Source organism: Balaenoptera ricei, chromosome 12 (assembly GCF_028023285.1).
Source record: "Balaenoptera ricei isolate mBalRic1 chromosome 12, mBalRic1.hap2, whole genome shotgun sequence".
NCBI lineage: Eukaryota > Metazoa > Chordata > Mammalia > Artiodactyla > Balaenopteridae > Balaenoptera > Balaenoptera ricei.
The window spans coordinates 68717790-68743592 of NC_082650.1; the positions used below are offsets into that span (position 1 = coordinate 68717790).

At 39.5% G+C, this 25803-nt stretch overlaps 1 protein-coding gene across 1 annotated transcript; it reads left to right on the forward strand.

Annotated features, from left to right (window-relative positions):
- Positions 1 to 933: 933 nt before the first annotated feature.
- Positions 934 to 25417, forward strand: UBE2J1 (ubiquitin conjugating enzyme E2 J1). The gene is made up of 8 exons (XM_059941596.1): positions 934 to 1092; positions 8909 to 8982; positions 10370 to 10501; positions 12646 to 12730; positions 13013 to 13118; positions 15272 to 15401; positions 16630 to 16749; positions 22487 to 25417. Exons 1-8 carry the CDS (start codon positions 1062 to 1064, stop codon positions 22763 to 22765), a joined length of 957 nt encoding a protein of 318 aa, XP_059797579.1. The 5' UTR covers positions 934 to 1061; the 3' UTR covers positions 22766 to 25417.
- Positions 25418 to 25803: the final 386 nt, after the last annotated feature.

Sequence of the window (25803 nt, forward strand, 5' to 3'; positions counted from 1 at the left end):
TTCTTTCCTTCCCTCTTCATCCTCCTCACCATGCCAATCTCCCCTCTTTTCCTAAGTCTTTGCTCCTCTTTTAAGTCTTCAAAACCCCCAGTCCTGTCCTCTTTTTCTCAATCCCACTCTTTCCGCAATGAAGCCTGAAGTGTGTTCTTTAAGGATATACCTTTCATATTTGTATGCTTTCCCCGATTCAATTCTTTTTTTTTTTACTCTCCCCAAATGCTTAAGTGCCTTGCACCTAAACACATTTGTCTAAAAAAGAATCCTTATAAAACCCTACTCAATCCCTTATCACTGGATTTTATCTTCCCGATTTAACTGTTTCCACCCCAAAACAACTATTGATCTAAAAACAAAGCACTTGGCAGGCGCCGGTGCACGCGGGCGCCGGGCCGGGGCGGCTCTGAACCCGGTGTCAAGGGCCCGGGCCCGGACCCAGCCCGCCGCGAGCAGGGCCGGGGCGCTTCCGGCCGCGCCGCTCCGCGGGGAGCTCCGCGAGCGCCTGGGGACGTCGGATGGGCCCGGCGGAAGGTCGGCCTCCGGGAGGCCCGGGGTGAGAGGAAGACCACCTGGGCGCTGCTCGCTCTTTCAGATCCCGGAGCGGGCTTCCCGGGGCCGGCGAAGTGGGCGCCGCCCTCCCGCCACGAAGCGACTGCCACGTCAGGACAACTTCACAAAACCGGGGAGAGGGCGGGTGACGCAGGCCGCGCGGCCGCGGCAGGGTTGGACCCGCGGCCAGACGAGGAGGCTGACCTCCAGCCCGGGCCCCCGCTTCAGCAACACCCGGGCCGGCGCCGGCGCCTGCCCAGCCCTCAGGGAGGCGGGGGAGCAGCGGAGGAGGCGGCGCTACCGCGGAGCCCGCGCCACTGCGGAGCCCGCGCCTCGCCTGCGCCCTCCCGCCTCGCCGGCAGTCCTGGCCCGGGCTGGGCGGCGTCCCCGGAGGTTCCTGGGCCACGGCCGGTCGGTCCGAGCCGCACTGAGACCCGGGCGGCAGCGGCGCGGAGAGGTGGCGGCAGCGGCGGCGGCGGCTGGCCGGGAGGCCGGAGCCGGGACAGCGACCCGCCATGGAGACCCGCTACAACCTGAAGAGTCCGGGTGAGCGGGGCTGCGGGCTGGGCGCGGTGCCGCACTGTGGGCGGGAGGGAGGAGTGACCCCGAACTCCAGGGCCCCGCGCCGTCGTCCCCTCGCGTCGGCCGCCGCTCGCGGCCCCGCTCCCGGTTTCGCGCTCTACGCGAGCCCGCCGCCTGCCGGGCTGGTGCAGGCCGCGCAGCAGGGCTGCCGAGCGGGCACCAAACCTGGGGACTCCCCTCGGCACCGCGACTGCCCTGCCCTCATTTTCGCCGCGTAGAGCTGGGTTATCAACTCATCCCCGAGCACAGGTGTAAAGGTGATGGCCCTGGGTAATAGTGATCATCAGCCCCTCGCCCTACCCGCGCCCTGAACACCGTCGTTAGCCCTTCTCCGTCGCCGCCACCGGACTTTTATTAGCTGCTTGACCCACTCGCATTTGAGGATTTAGTTTAAACGTTCTGTTTGCAGCATTTGGGGCGAATAGAATTACAGACATAAGGGAAATGTTCTGGACTATACCAGTTAACCCAAAAGCTACGAAAACTAGTTGAGCCGTGTACTTTAGAGCTAACCATGATTTTTGCCATACTGACTAGTATGATGTATGTCTATGTTCAGTCATAGAAACTTCTCTTTCTGTATTTAATGCCCGTGCTTCATTCACAGAAGCAGCCAAACAATCCTAGCCTCAAATTCTTTTCTGATGTATCATAAAGATGCACGAAAAGTAAGCAGCCATCTCAGATTAAGACAGGCTTGAAACGAATCTTTGTGTTCTATAAATAGTATTCGATCTGTACCTTGATAAATTTGTTAGGAGGGAGAAGCTCCACACTTAAGCTCTAAATGATAATCCTAGGATGTTAGTGATGGTTTGACCAACCCTTGCTAGTTCTTTTTTTTTTTTTTTCTTCCAAAGAAGCAATTTCTCAGTAAGAATCAGCAAGATTAGCATGCTCATGGAAAGAGCTAATTGTGAATCCTTGATTTTAAATAACTTAAAAACGTTCAAAGAATCCAGAGAAGCCTGAGGATACTGATTGAACAGAGCTTTGTTAGCCAGAGTGCTGTCAGGCTAAGAAACATTCTTAGGTAACTAAGTTTAAAGAATTGGTCATAACATTTGGGGAGGCAAAGACTTTAAAAAAAATCTGGCAAAGGCCATGGGCTCTCCAAGAAATACATTTATAGGATTCAATTTCAGTGGATTCACAATCCCCGCCCCCAGCCCATCTCCTAAGAACACCAGGGGGAAAAAAAAAAAAAAAGGAGATCAAAGAGAAAGAGGGAAAGAAAAGCTTAGTTTTAAGATTAGATGATAGAATGACTAGATTGTTAAGATTGTGCTAGATTTTAATAAAACTATGTGGGTAAAACGTAGGGTGACTCCTTGGTCACATGGTATCAAGTTCCTTGAGACAGCTGAGGTACTTAGTGGAATGTCCAGAGAATAATGAAAATGTGAGTAATAGTACAATTTGGAATGGAGGATTGGTGGGTCCCAAGAGATTGTTGTCAGAGGACCTTGCTCAATTTTGTTAGGTTATCATACCTGAGATTGTGGTAAGCATTTAAAATTCTCCAGAATGTTGTATGTTTCTATACTATATGACCTACTTGTCATCTGGCTGAACTTGGGTAGACATGCTTCTACTGTGTAATAAATTGCTTCCCCTTTTTGGTTTCATTTCCTCAAAGGTAGTGCTGCTGTTCTAAAAATGAAAAAAAATTTTAAAACCTTTTTTGGTCATTGTACAGATTATTTAGAGTTCAGGGAAAAGGTAAATTAGATGAGCTATGGGACTTATTGAATAAGTGCAGGAGGCATAGTGAAAATGTTTCCTTCCTTTGTTTTATTCTGTCTTGTAATATTTCGTAGGGTAATGCATGTGTGAAAGGAAGTGGTCAAAAACACTGCACAATGTAAGAGATATAACACTTTTTCTCTCTATCTGATGTGGAGTTGTCTTAGAGGTATGGATGGGCCAATTAAGTTAAGATAGTACAAATAACTGGTTAAAGGCCAGTGTGTTAGCATATGGATAGTAAATTTGTTCATTTTATAGATGGGAAAACATATCTTTTTACGATCTTTCTGGAATGGACCTCTGGCTGTGTGCAGAGCTCTGTGTGGAACCACTTCATAAGCCTCTGGCTAGCGTATCAGTACTTGCCTCTGCATCAGGCTCCCTGATCTCTTTTTGGGTCCGTTCTGGCCAAAGTCGCAGGATCTCGGAGTATGAAGTAGGGAGACATATGTGTAACGAACCTCCTATGGCAGATTTCTTTGGAAGGGCCCTCTGGGTTGCGTTCAGCAGGTGATTGGCATATAAGAGATTGGTGCAAAGGCGCCTACTACCTCCATCAGAAACCTAGGAGTTATTCTATCCATGCCCAGGGTGTCTACTACCCCTTCATGCTAATCATTCTCAAGCTTTAATGTCCAATTTAGACCTTCTCCTAGGCTCTAGATACATAGAACTTACTGGTGATTTAACATCTTTACCCAAATTTCCCACAGACCAAAAAAAATCTCTCCTAGGTATAAAAACCCAAAACCAAACTAATCAGTTTTCTCTCCTCCCCCAAACTTGCACCTCACCCTAATATTCCTAACCCAGGGTTTGACAGCCACCCAGGAATCCACTGGCGTCGTCTTTGATCTCTTGGTCTACTCCTTTACTCCACCCTCTACCCTGAAACACACACAAATGCATGCATTTTCACGCAGGTGCCAATACACACAGTCACATATATCTAATCCTTCGCTATTGTCACCAGATCAATTAAAACGAAACAAAAACTGATTAGGTCACTCCTCAAATTGAAAACATTTCAGTAGCTTCCTGATAGCTGTGGATTAAGTTCAAAGTAAACTGTTTAGCTTGCCCTCCTCACCAGCCTCATCTCCTATCACTCCTGTGCTCCTGTACATTTTTACCATCTATCCATTTTGCCTGAGTGATTCTCCAGATGGAGCAGCTCTTCTCACCTATATGCCTTGGTCCCTGTTGGAACCTCTGCTTGGAATGCCTTCCCTTTTAACCATTTGAAATTCCTATTAATTCTTCAAGCTTCTTTAAGGCTCTGCCTTGTCCAGCTCCCATAGGCAGACTAAGGTAGTCCCTATAGTTATGCATACTTGGTCAATATTTGTGTTGTAATTGTTTTCATGTCTTTCTCTCTCACTACAAGCTGTTTGAAGACAAGAAGCAGGTCTTATTCTTCTATCTCCATGGCTCAGAGATTCTTTAAATTGAATGGATACCTTTGCAGGGCCTTTGTGGGCAGAAACATGAGTCCTTAAATATTTGCTTAAGTGCCTTCACTATGGGAGCAGGAAGAGGCGGTTGGGGAGCATGACGTTGGATTCACATCCTCGATAACTTGGAGCTGGATGATATCAAGATATTCATTGATACTTTCCAAGGGAAACAGATGCATGAGAGACAGTGACCTGTAAAAGACCCCTTTAGCTGGAGCTTTGTCTCCAAAGTCCAGTGAGCTACCTGGGCATGTGAAGTACGCTCATGGGAGGCCCTTAGAGCCTAGAGTTTGGATCCAGAGTGATCATGTGGCCTCCATGAAAAGGAAGAATGAGAGCAGGAATGCAGGTGCTCCCCACCCTCCTTCTCTTTCCTGGCACACCTTGTCTTACCATGGTTGGAGAGTTCCACTGATAACCTTGCAAAGAGATAAGAGAGGAGCTGGAGTGGAAGAAGTTGCCATGCCATGTGGCCAACTACATATGCTTATGGCCTGGATTTGAACCAGGGAGAATCATTGAGAGGGCCTTAAATCTCAATCCATTTCTGACCTGGGGAAGAGGAAGGGGTGAGAAGGAAAGGAGAATTATGTGACAAAATTATTGAGTTTCATTTGACAGATATGAACATTGAGGCAGAATAAGATTATAAGTGACTTGTTCAAGGATTTAGAGCTACAAAATATCAGAGCCATATTTTTTAAAATATATTTATTTATTTATTTTGGGCTGCATTGGGTCTTCATTGCTACGTGCGGGCTTTCTCTAGTTGCGGCGCGCAGACCTCTCACTGTTGTGGCTTCTCTAGTTGCGGAGCACGGGCTCTAGGTGTGCAGGCTTCGGTAGTTGCGGCACGTGGGCTCGGTAGTTGTGGCTTGCGGGCTCTAGAGCGCAGACTCAGTAGTTGTGGCGCACGGGCTTAGTTGCACTGCGGCATGTGGGATCTTCCCAGACCAGGGATTGAACCTGTGTCCCCTGCATTGGCAGGTGGATTCTTAACCACTGTGCCACCAGGGAAGTCCCCAGAGCCAGAATTTTAATGCAGCTCTAATTCCAGAGTCCACGTTCTTTTTCACGAAGGTGTTCATAGTATATGTTGTTTCAGAAAAAATAGATTATAAAAACACTAGAATAATCTTACCTTCTGTTTAGCTTTGTACTTTGTCTCTCACATGGTTTGTGCCTGTGTGGCCCGTGAACTAATAAAATCAACTTGTTTAGTGGTTGAGCCAATGATTGTTCCTTTAAATTCTTTCCTGTAGCAATTCCGACCCTTTCATACATCTCTCATAATATCCGTTGGGTGTTTATTTTCCTCTGTTGAACTGAGCTGAGTGATGAAGAGGCAGAGAAAATGTGATAATGTTATGGAATGACATAAAATCTGACCTCTTCAGCTTAATCATTTTGCAGCCTGCTGATGAGGGATAAAGGAAAAACAGTCTTCCTGGCATCTTTGATTGCTGACAACAGTAATCAGGTTAAACTAATTAACTTCATAACAACTTCCATGATTTTATTTATATCTAATTATATTAACTTAGTGATATTTTTTTACACGGCTCTAAAACAGGGGCTTTCAGTTCTCTTTCCGTGGGCCCCTTAGGTAGAATGGGCGGATGGGGATAAATAGCCTGAAGGCCCTTCCATGCTGGCCCTGCTGTTATGTTTTACATATTGAGGGTCTCCTTAAACCTTTCTTTGAACGAAGGATTTTATCTCATTATCAAATAAATTTGAGAACCACTGCTTTTTCTTTCTTTTGACCACGCTGTGTGGCTTGCAGGATCTTAGCTCCCTGACTAGGGATCGAAGCTGTGCCCCCTGCAGTGAAAGCGAGGAGTCCTAACCACTGGATCTCCAGGGAAGTCCCCAAAACCACTGCTTTTTAATCAGATCCTTGGAAAGAGTTTTGTTGGGGGGAAGATAGTAAAATTCATTTCAGCTAATATTTGAGTGCTTACTGTGTGCTAAGCCTTGAGGAGACTGCAATGAAGTAAATGTTGTTGAGCAGGAAGGACAGGTGTTAATCACAAGTGAGAAGAACTTTATGAAAGAAAAATTATAGGGTGTTAAGAGGACTTAGAGCAAGGGGGACTCAAGCCAGTATCCAGGGCAGTGGTTTCCAAGCGAAATAACTTAGAGAGCATTCCTGCTCTCCACTCTCCTGCCAGGACTCCTCAAGGATTTTAATCTGTCCAAATGGAAATCTCTAGTCCGTCCTCTGAGAGTGGACAAAGGAAGGTGTCAGGGAGACCTTCCTGAGTAAATTTCATAAAGGTCTGGTGGGAGCCAGACTCTGTGATGAAGTGGGGGAAGGGAGGAGGAGCAGCGATGCAAGCTGAGGAATTGCTATGTAGGAAGGAAGGTCTGAAGTAGAGAGAAGGTGAACTGTGTGCGAGGAATTGAACAAAGCCTAGTGTCTGGACCTTGGGGGGAGATCGTGTCTCAATATATATGTGCGTGTTTCTAATACAGCATTTATCATGCTGATTTGTATTGACTCCTCCCCCCAGACTATAAGCTCCTTGGTAACAGAAGCTATATTTTATTTTGGTTGTAGCTATAGCATCTAGTATGAACTTAATGAATATTTGCTGATCAGATGAACAGATTCTCTGCCTATACGGCTTAGCTCAGAGTCGGAGATGGAAAAGAATATTAATAGTTATGGAATAGGATAGTGACTTAAGAGTTTTTTTTCCAGCTTAGGAACCCTTGATTAAAATGAAATTTTATGCAAAAAGTCCTGACACATACCGAACTGTTTGGCTGTAGTGTGTGAGATTTGCTTCTCAGTTAACCTCTCCCCGTAACGTTCCAACCTGTGCCACCACAAATTTACTTTTATTGTTTCCTGTGCTTATTCATACCGAGCTGGGTAATTCCTACTGTCTTTCTTTCAGATGTCAGTACCTGACCCCTTTTCTCTTCTGTCTGCTCTCAGGTTAGGTGCCCACCTGGTGCACACCTCTCTCATAGCATGTATTGAACTGTGTCAGTTGGTTCTCAAGCAGAGTTTTGGAGAGCCTTGGGCCATCTGGTGTTTCCCTGGCTTTGCTCTCCTGTATCCGACACCAGTATCCTGACATTTTTAGCACCTAAAGCTTGAGGGTGAGGGGGCTGGAATCAAAGGATTGACCTTTGTGAACCAGTAGGGGAGGAAAGAGGGTACAGATACACATAGGATTGTAAACTGTCATAAGCTGTCAGTAGTCATTGATCATGGGGCTAAAAGTCTGTGCCATTAACTGAAAGAGGTGGAAGAGAATTGAGAGTAAATAGGTGTGAGATAGTCTTGGAGTGCTCGTTGGAGGGGGTTGGGTGGAGGCTTCCTGGAGAAATGTAGGAACACAGGGTGGCATTGTGTCCCAGTGGAGATTGTTGTTAATAACTCTATAATGGCATCAATGTGCCTGTCTCTGACTTTTTAAACCCCCCTCAGTAATGCTCAGTTGTTTGGGTATAGACTCCAGATAAAAAGATGGTTGCGGGACTTCCCTGGTGGCGCAGTGGTAAAGAATCCTCCTTCCAATGCAGGGGACACGGGTTCGATCCCTGGTCGAGCAACTACGATCTCACAGGCCGCGGGGCAGCTAAGCCCGTGGGCCACAACTGCTGAGCTCCGTCTCAACGAGAGTCCGCGCGTGGCAAACTACAGAGCCCACGTGCCCTGGAGCCCGTGCGCCACAACGAAGAGCCTGTGTGTCGCCACTAAGACCCGACGCAGACAAAAAAAAAAAAAATACATAAATAAAATAAATATTAAACAGGAAAAGAAGATGGTTGAGTTGGCTCAGTTAGAATTAAATTTTGTCAGGGGAATATGAAAGAGGAACCCCTAAGAGCCAAAAGTGTGGATGAAGAGGGAAATGAATATAGGTATAGGTGGGGTGAAGAATGCTATGGGGTCAGTGGATTGGAGGTTTTAATTAAGCCGAAGAATCATTTCAAAAAGGAATTCAGCTAGGGCTATAGAGATTCATTGACCTCTGGGGACAGTGCCATTAAGTTAATGCAAGATAGTGGGTAGAAAGTCCCAAGAGGTTGAGGATATAGGGGGTTTACCGTTCATGAGCATGAGTTCCAGAGGCCACGTTTTTGTTAAATATTTTAACAAGGTAGAGTTGGACTGCCTATGTTGGAATCCTAGCTCTGTCATTTATCAGCTGTGTGACCTTGGACATGTTATATAATTTCTCCATGTCTCAGTTTCTTCATCTGGACAATGGGGTTAATCACACCTATCTCACAGAGTTGTTTTGAGGATTACATGAATTAATGTTTGAGTGCTACCATATAGGAAGTATATATAAGTACTTACTAAATAAAAATAGTGACTTTATGAGACTTCCCTATATATTTAATTTAACGTGTAACTCTTCTAGTGCCTAGCTACCATTTCCTCCCTACCATTATTACTATTATCCCATAATTAAATGATATGCTCTGTTGAACAAGTCCTCTACACATTTTTTGTTGAAGTAGGAACTTTTTCATTAGGTTTGTAAATCTGTGCTAATCACTTAGAAAAGTAAATTTTAAATGTCTCTATCTTGTGAATTTTATTTTAGCTGTTAAACGTTTAATGAAAGAAGCAGCAGAATTGAAAGATCCAACAGATCATTATCATGCACAGCCTTTAGAGGTTAGTTTCTGTCTCTGTCATCTACATATGTGTTTTAATACTTTAATATTTTAAACAAGTTTCTTAAAATTGTTTTTTCACTGCTTTGAGTCATTACAAATGTGTTTGATATGCTTTATTGATATATTTTATTCCCTATAGTTCCTGAGTTTTTTGGGTTTTTTTTTAACCATTAAAAATAATTGAAGTATAGTTAATTTACAATGTGTTAGTTTCGGGTGTACACTGAGTATTTCTATTAGCCATTCAGAATCAGACATTTTAGAAGAAGCAGATTTCTGGTCTCTATAAAGTGGGCCTCAGATACTAAATTAATTTTAGGTCTTCCCTCAGGAGGGAAAGTGGAAAGAACTCCAGACTCTACAGGTGGAAGACATAGCCCCTTGAGGGGTCTCTACATCTAGTTTGGGCTTTTTGTATGAACATCTCTGCCTCTCTTCAGTCTTCCCATCTGTGAAAGGAGGGTATTTAAATGTGCCCAATCTGGTTTTCATGGTAATAGTGAGAATAAGATGTGATAACATGTGCAAGCATTTTGCAAACTATGAAGTACGTGGTTAACTGTAAGATGATAACAGCCTGTGTGTTAATATTACCACTTACTAAAGAGCTTTTAGGCATCTATGAGGGATAATTTTTAAAAGTTTGCTAAAACAATCCAAATTTATAGTAAATTATTTGATTACATAAATAATAATTATCACTAATTAGGATATAAGGATTAATTTACAGTTTAATTAAGTCTGTAATCTTTTTCTAGATCAAATGATTTTTTAATTAATTAATTAATTAATTAAATCCCCATCCAAAGAACAATCAAGCATGAACTCAAAATAAATATATTTTCAGACATACCAGAACACAGATTTTCTTCCTTGTATTCCTTTCAGAGGCACATAGCTGACAATAAACCACATCAAAATAATGCAAAAACCAAAAAAACAAACAACAACAAATAAACACAGAGGAAGACTGAGATTCCAGTAAACCTAGAAGACCCTCAAGTGAAGAATTTTGGAATGTGTCAGAAAGCAATTAGTCCAGATTAAAACTTCAGGGCTCCAGAAGAGATTTTTCAGAGAAAATAAATGGAGCTAAAGTAATAGGAAATATGTAAATCTATAATCTTATTTATGAATAAATAACAATGCTCAGATGTTTTAAAATGCATTTGTTTAAAAACATTTTAGCTCTTATGGGACATGAAAACTAGATTTAATAGCTTTTATTTATAACTTTTATACTTGAGACATTATGTACATTAGAAACTGTTCTAGCAATAATATAAAACGTTAATTTTTCTCACCCATGTTTCTAATACTCACTGATAAAAAAAATCCAACTTTTTAATGTTATTGATTCCTTGTTGGTTATTGTTTTTGTTCAGGATAACCTTTTTGAATGGCACTTCACAGTTAGAGGGCCCCCAGATTCAGATTTTGATGGAGGAGTTTATCATGGACGAATAGTACTGCCACCAGAGTATCCCATGAAACCACCAAGCATTATTCTGCTAACGGTAAGAATTCTTGACTTTTTGGAATGCTTCTGGTGTAACTCTTCCTGGTGGCTGTAAAGTGTGTATGCATACTCATTTTCATTAAGAAATAAAGTGGACCATTATTATTATAACTTTGCTTTTGGAGACCAGACCTTGGACTGTATTTTTTTCTGGGAAAGAATTCCTAGGAAGTTGAAGCATCTGAGAAGTACTCATGATGCTAATTGCCATAGTGTGGTTGTTAGGATTCAGTGAATTAATGTATGCCAAGTGCTAGGCTGGCACATAGTAAGTACTCAATAAAGGGTAGTTACTGTTATTGTACCTCTTAATCACGTTATCTCCTTCAGTTTCTCACCTTTCTTATGCTTTGTTCTTGAGTTTCCTCATCTTTACGTGCAGCTCTTAGAATAAGAACTGACACAGTCCTCAATAAATGTTAGCTATGTTGTTACTATTTATATCTTAGAATTTCTCTCCATCTTCACATATTTTATCTCCATGTAAAGGAAAGCTGTTGATCCAGTTTTCTCTTTTATTTCCTGGGACATTATTCCATCAGTAAATTCCTCTCTTAAGTGTTAAGCTTTTCTTCCTTCATTTCCTTTCATTTATGTGTGTTTAATTATCCCCTAACCTTGAAAGAAGCCAAAATAAAACACAAAAACCTTCCCATATCTCTGCTACCACTTTAAGCTGCAGTCTTATTTTTCTCTTCTGATAACCTTCAAGACATGCTAACTCTAGTTTAGCCTGTTGTGTTCTGGTTCCCACACATAGCACCCTGTTTAAACAGGCTTACTACACCAGTCTCAGAGACCAGTTTGAGAAATCTCACCACCTCTTCTCAGTCTTCATCCTATTCCATCTAAGTTTAAGTTAAACATCTGATACACATGGGGTTAGCAAATGGTAAAAGAAAAGATATTCATCATTACCAAATTAATGTTGCTTTTACCTATAGCGTTTGGTGTAGTGGAAAGAGCATTAGTTTTAGAGCCAATAGCCCTGGATTCTGGCCAGTGCGGTTTCCATTACACCCGGGGCAGGTTACATAATCTCTTTGAAATTCAGTTTTCTCATTTGTCAAAAGGGATGTGTATAGTAAATATAATCACACTATAAAGTTCCTGGCATATAGACGCTGCTTACTAAACACTAGGTGTTGTTGAGAATTGTTAATGCTGGCAGTAGGGCTGGAGCAGGAGGCCCTGGAGGGGCCCTTCTCTTCTTTTAGTTGCTAGATCGTGGGGAGAGCCAGGTGGTCTGAAGGGAGGGCTGGTGCGTGGGGAAACTGGTGGGGGGCAGTGGGGCAGCAGCTGTTCACCGATGATCTCATCATGTGTACTGGTTTTCAGTACTTAACTCTTTCTGATTCACTTCCTCTCTTTTGAAAAGTCTTCTCCAGCCTTCATTCAACAAATATTTATTAAACACCCTGTGGGTGTGACAGAGAATAAGTCAGATTCTCTGCCCACGTGGAACTTATATTCTAACTTCATGCCTATTTTTCCTATCCTTCCCCTAAGTACGGATAGTCTACAAGTTCAGACTACAGCTGTTTTCTCTTATTTCTAAGAAATGGTTTCAACGATCACCTCTGTGAAAGTCACGTACCAGAAATGTATTATCTTCTTCTGATACCAGCATGTCTGTATTTCTGCCTGCCTGCCAGACATCATCAGTAGCTCTTCTGCCAAGACAAAACTGAAATCATTCTCTCTCATCTTTCACTTCTGTGTTCCTGTATGAAATTGCATCATCCTTCTGAGAATCACTCCCATCTCAGAGCCTTCCTCCCCCGTATCTAGTTTCATCTCTTTTAGATCCTTCCCAGAGTCTAGCACCATACTAGGCACAGAGGAGGATATCAGGACATCTTTATATGTCAGTTATTTAGATGTCACTTGTGCAACTCAGTTTCACAAAGCTGCTACAACTTCTAAAAACAGCTTTTATTATTCATTCAGAATCCAACAAATATTTGTGGAGTATCTGTAAGAGGACAAAAATCTGTATGCCCTTGGAGGTTCCATCCTTTTAAAATTCTCTAAAAAATTATCTTTAAAAGTTCTTTATATATAAAATATATTTATATTTTAAAGTATAAAACATTAAACACACACATGTATAACTTTTAAAATACCTTATTTATTCCTAAGGCTAATGGACGATTTGAAGTAGGCAAGAAAATCTGTTTGAGCATCTCGGGACATCATCCTGAAACTTGGCAGCCTTCATGGAGTAGTGAGTATTTAAAGTGAATATAAATCTTATATAACTTTAGTCAATTCATAATAATAACGTATAATACTCTCTTGAGGTTGAAGCTGTTTTGGATAAATAATTTGATATTATTGAATAAATAATAAAATTCTTTTCCTTGTCTAGATTTTTGCATCATTTTAATACAATCCCCTACTTGTACCTCTTCAGTGAAACCCTATGAGTCTTTTCTTTTTCTCTTTCCAGAGTAAACCCAATTCCTTTTACAGAGCAACTTAGATTGATGTTTACTTTTTATTTCAGTAAGAACAGCATTATTAGCCATCATTGGGTTTATGCCAACAAAAGGAGAGGGAGCCATAGGTTCTCTAGATTACACACCTGAGGAAAGAAGAGCCCTTGCGAAAAAGTAAGTTTTGCATTTCCTTATTTGTTACGATCTGAATACTGTTCTGGATAATGTCTACTAGGAGATAGGCTCTGTCTCTTTGTGACTCACCTTTGTTCTACAGGATCTAGTCTTAGTTTTGCTATTTCAGAAATTCAGTTGTATCAATTTCCCCAGGGGCGACCAGACTCTAAAGAATTTGTTTCATGCTATCTAGTTTTAAAAAGTAGTTGATAATATCAACCTACAATGAGCAATACCTTCTAGAAGATAGTACTGGTCATTTATCTCCACTTGGGCAGTTTTACAGATGGAAAAGAGCCAGAGTAATGATATGTATGTAGCTTTCCACAAAAGTTTAAAAACTCCTTGAAGGCAGGGAGGGAATCCATTTTATCATCTTTGTATCTGTATCATCTGCCACATAGCAAGTGCTCAATAAATGATCTGGAATAAAGCAAAGATTTTCTTTATCAAGTTGTAGTTTCCCAGTGGTATTGCCTTCTTGGGTTTTTTCAAGTACATTCTGTCTGTATGACCCAGATTAGTCATTAGATTCAGAGTAGCCTCTCCTTTGAGTAGTGCGAAAACTCATTCTTGATTTTGATCATTGTCCTGTTCTGGACTTCGCTGCCTGCCACCTTTCAGACCTATTATGTTAATTAAATTATAGTATATCTTACCCTAGCACAGCCCAGAATTGGCCCTCCATAGATGTTTGTTAAATCAGATAGACTTTAGCCTTGGGAAGATTTGATAGACTCCCTGTTTTATCAGCAACTTTTCTTTTTAAACCTTATTCCCAAGTTTGGTATATACCTTGCAGCTACTATTCACAAACTATAATATGTACTTGGAGTACATAGCATTTGTTTTGATTTCCTATGTCGACTTTCTATCTTGATACTTTCATCCAGTTCATTTCATGTACAAGGTAAAAAAAAAAAAAAAACCAAAAAACTTTTTGTTTAAACTTCTCACTCTATATATTCTAGGTTCTTAATCTGTGATACAGGCTTTCTAAAACATGATTTTGCATTCAACCATGGTAGCATACTGTCCTTGTGGATAAACTAATACTAATATATTAAAAATAAACTTTCTCCTTTAAACGTCATCTGACTTCTCAGTTAAAAGTGAACACATTTTAAGGTAAATAATTTGGATACAACTGATTCTCAAAGGATATGGACAGCAATGCTACTTCTAGTGAAACAAAAAACATTCATCAATAAACACTAAATTAACACAACTTTTACATATATTTTGTCTACATGAAGTTATAAATAGTATATTCTTCAAGATCTAAGACTCTTATTTTGTTGAACTAGAAGTAGGACAAAATAGTTTTTTTAAAAGTTCAGCAATGTAACAATATATATTTCTGCATATTATACACATTTATTTCCAGTCATACGAAGAAGAAAATGAAAACATACAGAAACAAATTAATATTAGGAAATAGTCTAGTTAGCAGGCTTATTTTGAGCCTCTACTTATTATAATGAATGATGAATTTCAGTGTCTGGATTTTCCACAAGTTCTCTGATCTTTCAAGTTGTACTACTATTTTGATGAGTAGGGTTTGTGAGTTTTTCCTTGGAAATATCTGTAAATTCTATTTTATTTTATTAAAAAAAATTTGTTTTTATTTAGCTGCACCGCACGGCTTGTGGGATCTCAGTTCCCCTACCAGGGATCAAACCCGGGCCCACAGCAGTGAAAGTGCTGAGTCTTAACCACTGGACTGCCAGGGAATTCCTGAATTGAGCTTTAAAATGGACTTTTTACATAGACTTAACATAGGCTTGTTATGTGTGATCTTGAGGACAGTGTAGTTAAACAATTTATATGTTTTGTCTTACAGATCTAAAGCTTACTTTATTTAGGCAGTATATTAGGAAAAAATGAAACCTAAGCCCTAGTTTTTGTATTTTTAAATTTCAGATTGTTAAAATTGAGATACAGTTGACGTGGATTTTTTTAAAAAACAGTTTAACTTGTGTATTTGTCTCAGAACTATAATTATTGCCAAAATTGTCTAATTTGCATGTAGATAAGTGTGATACGGAATTGTTGAGTGATCTTTTAAATGTAGTCATTCAGTATTTGAGTGTCTTGGATTAACTTTCAAGTATTTGATTTATACCCATCAAAAAATTACTTCTTACCAGATCACAAGATTTCTGTTGTGAGGGATGTGGCTTTGCCATGAAGGACGTCCTGTTGCCTTTAAAATCTGGAAGCGATTCAAGTCAGGCTGACCAAGAAGCCAAGGAACTGGCTAGACAAATCAGTTTTAAGGTACTCTAAATTTGTAAATAAATTCTAATTCTGTAGCCCTTTTGTTTATTGCCAACTTTTGGACAGAAAGTAAAGCAATGTAGTTCTGTCGCACTGAGGTTTTTACAAATAATTTTTCTTATTACAAAACTAATAATATATATTCACAGAAGCAGCATTATTATTATAGCATAGTAATGGTTAAAACTTAGACTCTGGTATACTGTGCCAGGGTTCAAATCTCAGCTTTGCTGCTTATTGGTAGTAGGACATCAGGCATATTACTTACATTGTACCTTTTTCTCATCTGTGAATAATAATGGTACTTGTAGGATTCTTACGAGAATTGAGTTAATGCTCTTTTAAATGTATTGCATTTAGAACTGTCTCTGGTGCTTAATAAATTTTAACTATTATTATAGAAAATATAGATAAACAGTAAGAAGAAAATAACAATCATGCATAATCCCATCCTCAAGAAATAGCTGTTATTAATATTTTGACATGTCTCTCATCCTTTTGCTCTGCATATAATTACTTCCGGAATTTAATTTTTAGCTCCATCAAAAAAAGTCAACCTGTCTTAAGCAACATGCTGCCTCTCCCTTTTCTCCCCTCTCTACATCTTGTATATCCTCCCATGTCCAGTTTTTGGGAGAAATTTTCCCTTCTATTTTACTGCGGTGCCTGGAAGAGGAGGTGCTTAGTAAATGTTGGTTATTTTCTTCCTTCTGAGGATTCCTATTGTACTTAACATTACATCTCTGAAAATCTTAGGGCCAGATGTCTTTTGTACATCAGAATTTCAGATTTTAGAAATATTAAACCTATACTAACATCCATAGTGGGATCTAGGGCAGCACCCCGTAATCAAATCTATTAATATCTCATCAGCAAACCTGGGAATATTTACAGTAATGTGCGATCAAGACTGTTAGTAGCCTCACATGTCAGACTTTGCCTGAAAATTACAAAAAACTTTAGTTTTTAGAGCTTTCTGGAGTGGATTGTGAACCAGGAGTGTTAGTTTTGTTCCTCACCAAGTAACAGCTCCTTGAGAATAGGTATTGTCTACTCTTCCTAAAATATCTAGCACAGTATTGGACACGAATGAATGCTCAGAGCTTAACTGACTAGTTGATATTAAAGTAGTAATTAAAATAAATCCAGGAGAGGACTTAGTAGGTTGTGGGTTATTCTGTACATCTCCTCTTGTGACACTGCTCTTGGGTGTATCTTTTTTTTATAGGCAGAAGTCAATTCATCTGGAAAGACTATCGCTGAGTCGGACTTAAACCACTCTTTTTCACTAAATGATTTACAGGATGATATACCTACAACATTCCAGGGTGCTACAGCAAGTACATCGGTATGGCTCTTGTCTTTTATGTCTATATCTATATCTATACCGTTGTCATTATTTGCAGTAGAAGAGGCGATATCTAGATGAAATATCTGAATATTTTGGTTCTCCTAACAGTTGGGTTCTAACCTAGCTCTCCCTCTAGTGAATTATAGTATCTTAAGCAAGTTATTCATATCTTCTGAGCCTTCTTTTTTGTTAAAATGGGGCTGGACTAAACAAATTTTAGGTCCTATTGTCCTCCCAGAATTCTATGACTCTTCTGAAAAGTTAGTTTCAATATAGTGCTAGACTCTGAATGAAACAAAATATACATACATTAGCTGCTTTCTAAATAGGCACTCTATCTCTGGAAGGTTTGTTAAGCTGCATTAAGGCACTGACTTAAAGGCCTGGAGTCAAAGATTTGCCTTAGACCATCTCTGTCCAATACAGTAGCCACTAGCCACATGTGACTATCTAAATTTATATTTACCTTATTCAGAATGAAACTAAATTAAAAATTCAGTTCCTTAGTCACACTGGCTACATTTCAAGTATTCAAGAGCCACATGTGGCTAGTGGCTACTGTATTAGACAGCATAGATACGGAACAGTATCATCTCAAAAAGTTCTGTTTGATGGTGCTCCCTTGTACATAGTAAGTGTCTAATAAATAATTATTGAATGAAAGATTACATGGATGCTATGGGTCTTATTAGTTGTGCCCTGACCTATTGTCTAAACATTAGCGGGCTTTGGTCGTTGGAGAGACTGATTAAGAAACTGTGACTGGATTGTTGCTAAATAATTAGGATTATGGGGGAAAGCATTGACTTTCCTTTCTTTTTTTTAAATTTTTAAATAAATTTATTTATTTATTTTTGGCTGCATTGGGTCTTCATTGCTGTGCACGGGCTTTCTCTAGTTGTGGCGAGCAGGCACTACTCTTCCTTGCAGTGTACGGGCTTCTCTTGTTGTGGCGCACGGGCTCTAGGCACATGGGCTTCAGTAGTTGTGGAGCACGGGCTCAGTAGTTGTGGCTCACGGGCTCTAGAGCGCGGGCTCAGTAGTTGTGGCGCACGGGCTTAGTTGCTCCGCAGCATGTGGGATCTTCCTGGAGCAGGGCTCGAACCCGTGTCCCCTGCATTGGCAGGCGGATTATTAACCACTGCACCACCAGGGAAGTCCCTCCTTCTTATATATAAGAGAGGAACTGTCTTTTTCGTAACAGATTGTTTGGTTGAGTAGCCACATCTTTCCCCCCTGTCCAGTTTATAGAGGATTTTAAAGGGTCAGGAAAATTGGAATAGAAGCTGGGCAAATACAGATTTTCCTTTTACTCAGGAATACTTATTATAAAGTGGGACTGAGTGGTCTTCTCCCATTCAGAGAGTGAGATGGGCAGAAAGAAGTGGATTGGAGAAAGCAGGGGAGAGGGTGCTCTAAAGGAAGTTTTTGGACTGAAGATGGAAGTATAAGAAAAAAGTGCATGCTAAGAGTTAAATCATTTTTATGTGTTGCCCATGTAATTTCATGAATTACAGAGAGATATAGTGAATTAATTATAGTCAGTATATGTTTTAGCTTGCAGTATTTAAAGAAAAATTCAGATTACGTTTCACCTTTAGAATTCTAATCGTTTTTTATTTATTTATTTATTTATCTTATAGATTTTATTTATTTATTTATTTATTTATTGGCTGCGTTCGGTCTTCCGTTGCTGCGCGCAGGCTTTCTCTAGTTGCGGCGAGCAGGGGCTACTCTTCGTTGCGATGTGAGGGCTTCTCATTGCAGTGGCTTCTCTTGCTGCGGAGCACTGGCTCTAGGCATGCAGGCTTCAGTACTTGTGGCACGCAGGCTCAGTAGTTGTGGCTCGCAGGCTCTAGAGCGCAGGCTCAGTAGTTGTGGCACATGGGCTTAGTTGCTCTGCGGCATGTGGGATCTTCCTGGACCAGGGCTCGAACCCGTGTCCCCTGCTTTGGCAGGCGGATTCTTAACCACTGCGCCACCAGGGAAGCCCTCTAATTTTTTTTTATATCATAAATAGTTTTTTTAAAAATAGAACCATCCTATTACAGAGAGGAGGAGGGTAGTAATCTTTTTTCACCTATAAGGACAGTCTCCTAATAGTTGTGATGTATTTAAATCTGTCTTTAGTCTGTTTTAAATCTATGTCAAGTCTCCTGTTGCATATTCCAGTTATACTTATTCCAGTTGTAATTTATTTTATAATTAGTTATTTATTGTCTATCTCCCTCCCCAGAATGTAGGCTCCTTGAGGATCAGGGTTGTCTTTCTACTGCACGATATCCCTAGTGCTTGGCATAGTGCCTTGTATATAGTAGATGGTCAATCGGTATTTGTTGGTTGAATAAATGAATCTTAGGATTGGCACTTTAAAGAAATACTAGGAATACAGATAAAGAAATCAAGAAGTTTAGTAAATTAGATTGCACAAGCAGTAGTTTTGTTATTACACTAGTCTTTTCCATTTTGATTTTTTTTCTTATTTTTTCTTCCAGTTTTATTGCAATATAACTGACATACAGCCCTGTATAAGTTTAAAGGTGTATAGCCTAGTGATCTGACTTACATACACCATGAAATGATGACCACAATAAGTTTAGTGAACATCCAATATCTCAGAGATACAAAATAAATGAAAAAAGAAAGAAGTATTCAGCTGGGGGTAACTGCTTTACATGCAAGTATAATATAAATTCACTGAGATGTTATACATCAAATCCCAGATAAGGTAAGTTTTTTTAGCCTTGAGGGGCGAGAGATTGCCCAAAGTCTAAATACAGCAGATAACATCAGGCCATCTGTTTATTTGATGCAGATTTTTTAGCTATGTAGAAATGGGAACAATACTGATGGTCGATTTATGTTTTTCCAGTCTATCAGACTTTTTTCTTCTTCCCAGGGATTGAGGTTCTGAATAAGCCATTTCATTTTGTGTTAAAAAGCAAACACACACACACACACACACATAAAAAAGCAAACACAGAACTCCCTTCCAGACGCTATTCGAGGTTACTATAGAAAAGCTTTTATATATATATATAACAAGGGACTTATCTGTGACTGTGATTTTTTTATATATATTTAAATGTAATTTAATTAAATGTCACATACTTTTACGTTCCCAGAAATGATCACTTCATCTTAATGAAGGAAATGGAAACTATTATGACTTAAGTCTTCATTCTGTGATATGTGTGTTTGAGCAAGTTTAGGCAAACAGCAGAGATTTAAAAGTCCTACCACCAAACCTATGGCATTTTAAAAATGCTAAGGCCAACTTGATTCTCCATCTGCAGTTCAATATGAACCACCAAAATTTAGTCCAATTAGTCCTTCAACTCCAAATAATCATACTAATAAAGTTCTGAAAAGCAGCCCTAAATAAAGTTCTGGAAAGCAGTCCTAAATAAAGTCATGACTTTTTTTGTTACCTAAATCTGGAGTCTTCAAAGGGATATATCGATAGTAATATTAATAATGACTAACATTTAATAAGCAATTGTGTATCCTAAGCACTTTATATCATTATCCTGTTTAATCTTCACAACTACTGAACTGGATAGTATCCTTGTACAGGAGAGGGAGCTGAGTCTTAGGTTAAATAACTTGCTTAGGGTCACACATCTATGAAGTGGCGAAGCCAGCCTAGTAATGGTAAGACTCCCTGTTTTAGTCAGGTATATGGGCAGGATAGTGTTCTCCCCTCAAACTAATGGAAAAAAACAACATGTAGGGGCTTCCCTGGTGGCGCAGTGGTTGAGAATCTGCCTGCCAATGCAGGGGACACGGGTTTGAGCCCTGGTCTGGGAAGATCCCACATGCCGCGGAGCAACTAGGCCCGTGAGCCACAACTACTGAGCCTGCGTGTCTGGAGCCTGTGCTCCGCAACAAGAGAGGCCGTGACAGTGAGAGGCCTGCGCACCGCGATGAAGAGTGGCCCCCGCTTGCCACAACTAGAGAAAGCCCTTGCACAGAAACGAAGACTCAACACAGCCAAAAGATAAATAAATAAATAAACAAATTAATTAATTTAAAGAAAAAGAAAAACAACATGTATAAAATCAAAGCTTTAAGATGAGTCAGTCTCTTATGCTAGTTTCTGAATTGATACTACCAGCTTGCTTTTTATTTTCCTTGAGAACCCATTTCCCTATAAGCCCTGAGTACTTTTGCTCTATCAGACACTTTTATCTGCTTGGCTGAATGGCTGGAAGAATGGGAGATTTCCAGTGGAATGTTGTAATAAGTTATGACATGACACAGTGTGGCAACATTAGGCATCATAAAATGTAACAGCTCTGTGTATCTGCTCTTCAGTGAGCACCTTGCTCCTGAGCCCTGGCATACGGAAGTCCAAGTTCACACACCTCTCATTCAGCATCAGCACTTTTATTTTTAACTCAGAGTGGGTAGTTCCTTTCTACCTCTGGGTTATGGGTCACTACATTTGAGTGCTTCCAAAGGATAGTTTTAAGAAACTCAGATTATTTAAATCTTTTAATGTTGGGGTGCTGTCAGAATTAAAACGTAATTTCTTCTGCAGGTAACTTAGATCAGCAGTTTTTCCCTATGTTTACAGTTGTTGCCAGGACAAAGCTCATTCTCTTACCTTTTAAAAAAGAGGTATTTGAATTACATTATTAGATTCTTTTTTTTTCTAAATATTGAAAATTTCTATAATGAATAGTATTTTCGTTCAATACTTTTTTTGTAATTACTCAATTTAAAAAGTTATTCTGAATAAAACATACATTCTTATTTTTTATTTGAAAGAATGTGTCTTGACACTATTATAATCAGCATAAAGTTGTTTTCAATATAAGAAAGACTGTTGGGTTATTAGAGGTAGAGTTAAGGTATCTATATAAATAAAGTGGAATTCATATTTTGTAGAGCTTTCTTGTCTATAAAACACATTTACGATTTTGAATCACTTGGTACCACATTGTGTTTATGCTTTGACCAAGCGTTCATTGAAAGGATGGAAAGCAGTTGACATCCAGTGCTTTTCAGGGGGATACACTGAGTCTCCTCTAACCACCTCCACGTGTTTCTCAGCACATACCCAGGGCACTCTTGACAAGAGTTCATGCTTTACATTCATAGAATAACACAGTTCAAACACACAGTAAAGGGTTCTTCTAGACTTGTGTTCAATTCAGTTGACAGGGATTATGAGAAAAGATAAGCCTGGTTTGAAAACCACATCCATTTTTTATAACAATATTATTATGAAGAACATATGGTTTGAAATTATTTCCTATGTTCTATGATTGTTGATGTAATAAGATAACACTGGGGGAAGAACACTGTTGCGAGTTGCCCTTTTTTGCCAGTTAGAATATGGCAAATTTTTATGTAGAAAGTGGGAATCAAATTGCTTCCCTCCTTGACTCTCCTGAAAGAAGGGAGGTACCCAGATGCCTAGCAGATACTGTTTGAATTGCTGCTGGAGGAGAGTACAAAGTGATCTATGGAGAATATGGGCAAACTCTGTCCTTGTCTTATTTGTTACCGGTAAATCCCTCCTCTACCTGGTGAGCACTCAGAATAAATTGTGTTGCTGGCTTATTCCGGGGGGTGAATTACTAATCTCAGCATTCAGAGAATTCTTGGTAGTCTTGCCCTTAGTCATATTTAGTGCTCGGAGATTCCGTGTGCTGTTGAAGAGCCTGTATGTACGTATACAAGTGTTCTTTGCCAATTTCAAAGAAAATTTCTTAAAATTTCATAGTGTGGAGTCCAGAACACCTTAGCAGCGTCCCTTCAACAACCTGCCCAACCTGTAGCTGAGGATACCTCCATGAGCCCTCGACAGCGCCGGGCCCAGCAGCAGGGTCAGAGAAGGTCATCTACTTCACCAGCTGTGACCCAGGGCCGGCCGCCAAGAGACCACCACACTGATCATGGCGGATCCGCTGTACTGATTGTCATCTTGACTTTGGCATTGGCAGCTCTTATATTCCGACGAATATATCTGGCCAATGAGTACATATTTGACTTTGAGTTATAATATTGTTTTGTGTCTTAAGAGCTGTGACTCAGCTACTTCATTAAACATTCTGCATTGGGTATAATCTAAGAATTGTTTACAAAAAGATTATTTTGTATTTACCCTTCATTCCTTTTTTGATCCTTATAGTTCAGTATAAATATAGCTAGACATTCAGACTGTGTCCTGCTTAGTATAAGGGGCTGGAAGTCAAAGTCCCTTGTCTCTCTGTGTGACCTGCTTTACAGGGAAATAACTTATTGTTGTTTCTCATGCCTCAGCTTCTCTTTATGGAAATTTGTGATACTTTTCTGTATAGCCCTTTAAAATTTTTGGATAAAAAAATGGTATTTTAAGTTCCGATGAGTATTACTAGTTACTCAGTACCATTTATTGAGTACTCTGTTTCTACTTAATGTAGAATGATATAGGGATAAGAGTTGAAAAAAAAGGGAAAATAAAACCCCTCAAATAGCTTGCTTAAAATGTATGCATATGAGACATACTGGAATTGCCCATTCTGTGACTGACTTTGTGTCCTAAACATTCTTTGGTGAAAGTAAACTATTTCGGTCAAACATCTCTGAGGAAATGAGATTACATCATTATTATTGGATGTTACTTGAAGAGGGAATAATGCTTTGTAACCACTTTGATATGCTGTTATCCCCTTCTCTCCAGTTCTCACACAAGATTTTAAAAGAAAGAAGGAAAACAACCCTCCATAGAGCTTTGATTTAAGGAAGGAAGGATCCAAGCCAGGAAATTGCTTGATTTTCCTCCACAAGTTAAATGGGAGGATCTTAAGATTTGAATGTTTGCTGTACTTTGAATTGTATGTCTTTTGAGTTGTATTATATGCCTAGCTTTATAATCACTATAAATTTAATTATTCCAGGAATATCATAATATTGAAATATTTCATGTACCATTTTAATACAAAAGCTCAGGGCCCATGTAACAGTGACAGAAATTAGAACTGCCCACCTAATCAAAGCCCGAGAGATAATTTTCAGCGCAAAATCAATATATCAATATATATCAATATATTTATTGATATATTGATCAATAAATCTGTATATAACTTAGTGCTAGCTAGCTCCACAGACTCTAGTAGATAATTTTATCATCATAAATAATGCCTGGTGAGAACATATAATCACAGAAAAACGTTACCTTCAGCATGTTCAGGAGCAGCATTGAGGGCACTCTTGAGAGTATTGTTAATGAAGATTTAATTTTTAAATACAGGCAGTCCCCAGCTTTCAAATAGGTTATGCTCTAAAAGTGCATTTGGAAGTTAATTTTTTTTTTTTTTTTTTAACGACTCAGTGTTGTAAATCATGTTTAGGTTCTAGACAAGGCCACATTAGACAAGATCCATTAGTCCATAATGTATCTTGAATACTTTGGGGAATGGTATTTATAAAGTCCTTACGTAGCTTTAACTAACTGAAATTATGGGCAAGATAGAAACAATTTGTAAAATGATTTTAAAGGCAAATTTAATTTTTACTCCTGTTCTGATAGAATTTTGGCTCTATGAACTATCAGACACAATTTGTTTTCATCTTATAGCCAGTTATGTCTGCATCTAAAGTAAGAACGTATTGTATACTATTATATAATACACAGTTTTCTTAAATTTTAATAAATTAGCATTTTTAAAGTGTTTACAGATTGTTTCTCTTATATCTACAGCTGAAGTTGGTAAAGTCTAAAAGGCCCAAGGACTTTATGAAGACCTTGTATATCAGGAAAATTATAGGTTACCATTTTATAACTTTATTGCCATGAGAAAATACATTCTGAAGTCTTGGTTTGGAATGTAAGATACTAGAAATATTGGTTCAGTGGTCAGTGGTCTCCTAGCAAGAGGTCACTGACTCACGGGGGGAGGACCAGGTAATGTTATCACCTGAGAAGAAGGAAATCCCCATTCTCTCAGCCTATCCTGAGGTTAATCGTGTGCTAGGAACAATCTTCCCTCCATTTCCTCTCCGTCACACTGAGCCAGCCTCGATCTATGTGATCTTGTTGCATGTTTCCATGGAGTGTGTCTATACTTTAAAACTGATTAAGCCAAGAAGATTTCACATTCTGCAGATCTTCCTCTATCTGAGTTGCCTCTCTTCTTTCACCCATCAACAGCCAGGCCATCTCCTTCTTTGTTCCAGTTTTTTTTTTTTTTTTTTTTTTTAACCACCTGATACATGTTATCTGAAAGTGGCATATCTTTTGCTTCTTCCCTTTCAGCTCACTTTGCTACCTAAAACTCCTTAAGTTGTCGATCTGGCCCCCATTGTGGAGTTAATGAACAAAACTGGTCTTTGGAGCCATTCTTACATCCCAATAAAGGGCCTCTTCAGAAAACTATTATTTTTAAAGCCCCAATTTAACCCCTTATTTACAGCATAAGGCCAAAACCGGATGTGTGATCTGGTAGGTAAAGGCTTAGGACTCCTTCCTCCAATCCTCAGATTTAGGTAACTCATGGCTTTTCCTTTGACCAACATAGCACATATCAAGGTAGTTAAAATAGCATGCTTGAAAAAATATATAATGTCTGTTTCACCTGTAACTGTTTAAACCAATGAAACCTTTCAAATTTTATGTATTGTGGGGCTTTTACGTAGCACTTTATATTTTCATGCTGCTTATAGTTTTATTCTACTGAAATAAATGAATTTCATCAAAATTCTCAACTACTTTTTTTTAAAAACCTTTAAAAATTGTTTATTATTTTGACTATGAAAACATAAAATTTCCTGTTTCAGGAGAATAAGAAATCATTTTGTTCTTTTTGGCTGTGAATAAACTTTCTGGTACTTTGAGACCTCCCATTTTTATAGAGCAGAATCAGTAAACAGGCAGACCTCACACAATTGGACCTAGTTGTGCAGAAACCTAGGCTGAAGTACTGAAAAGCCTATATTGTTTTATTACTTGCAAAGAAGTATGTGAAAGGTGAATGCATTTAGTGAACCTGAGTTTTAACAAAGAATAATGTGTACGTTAACATGTGTACTGTGGGAATTCCCTGGAGGTCCTGTGGTTAG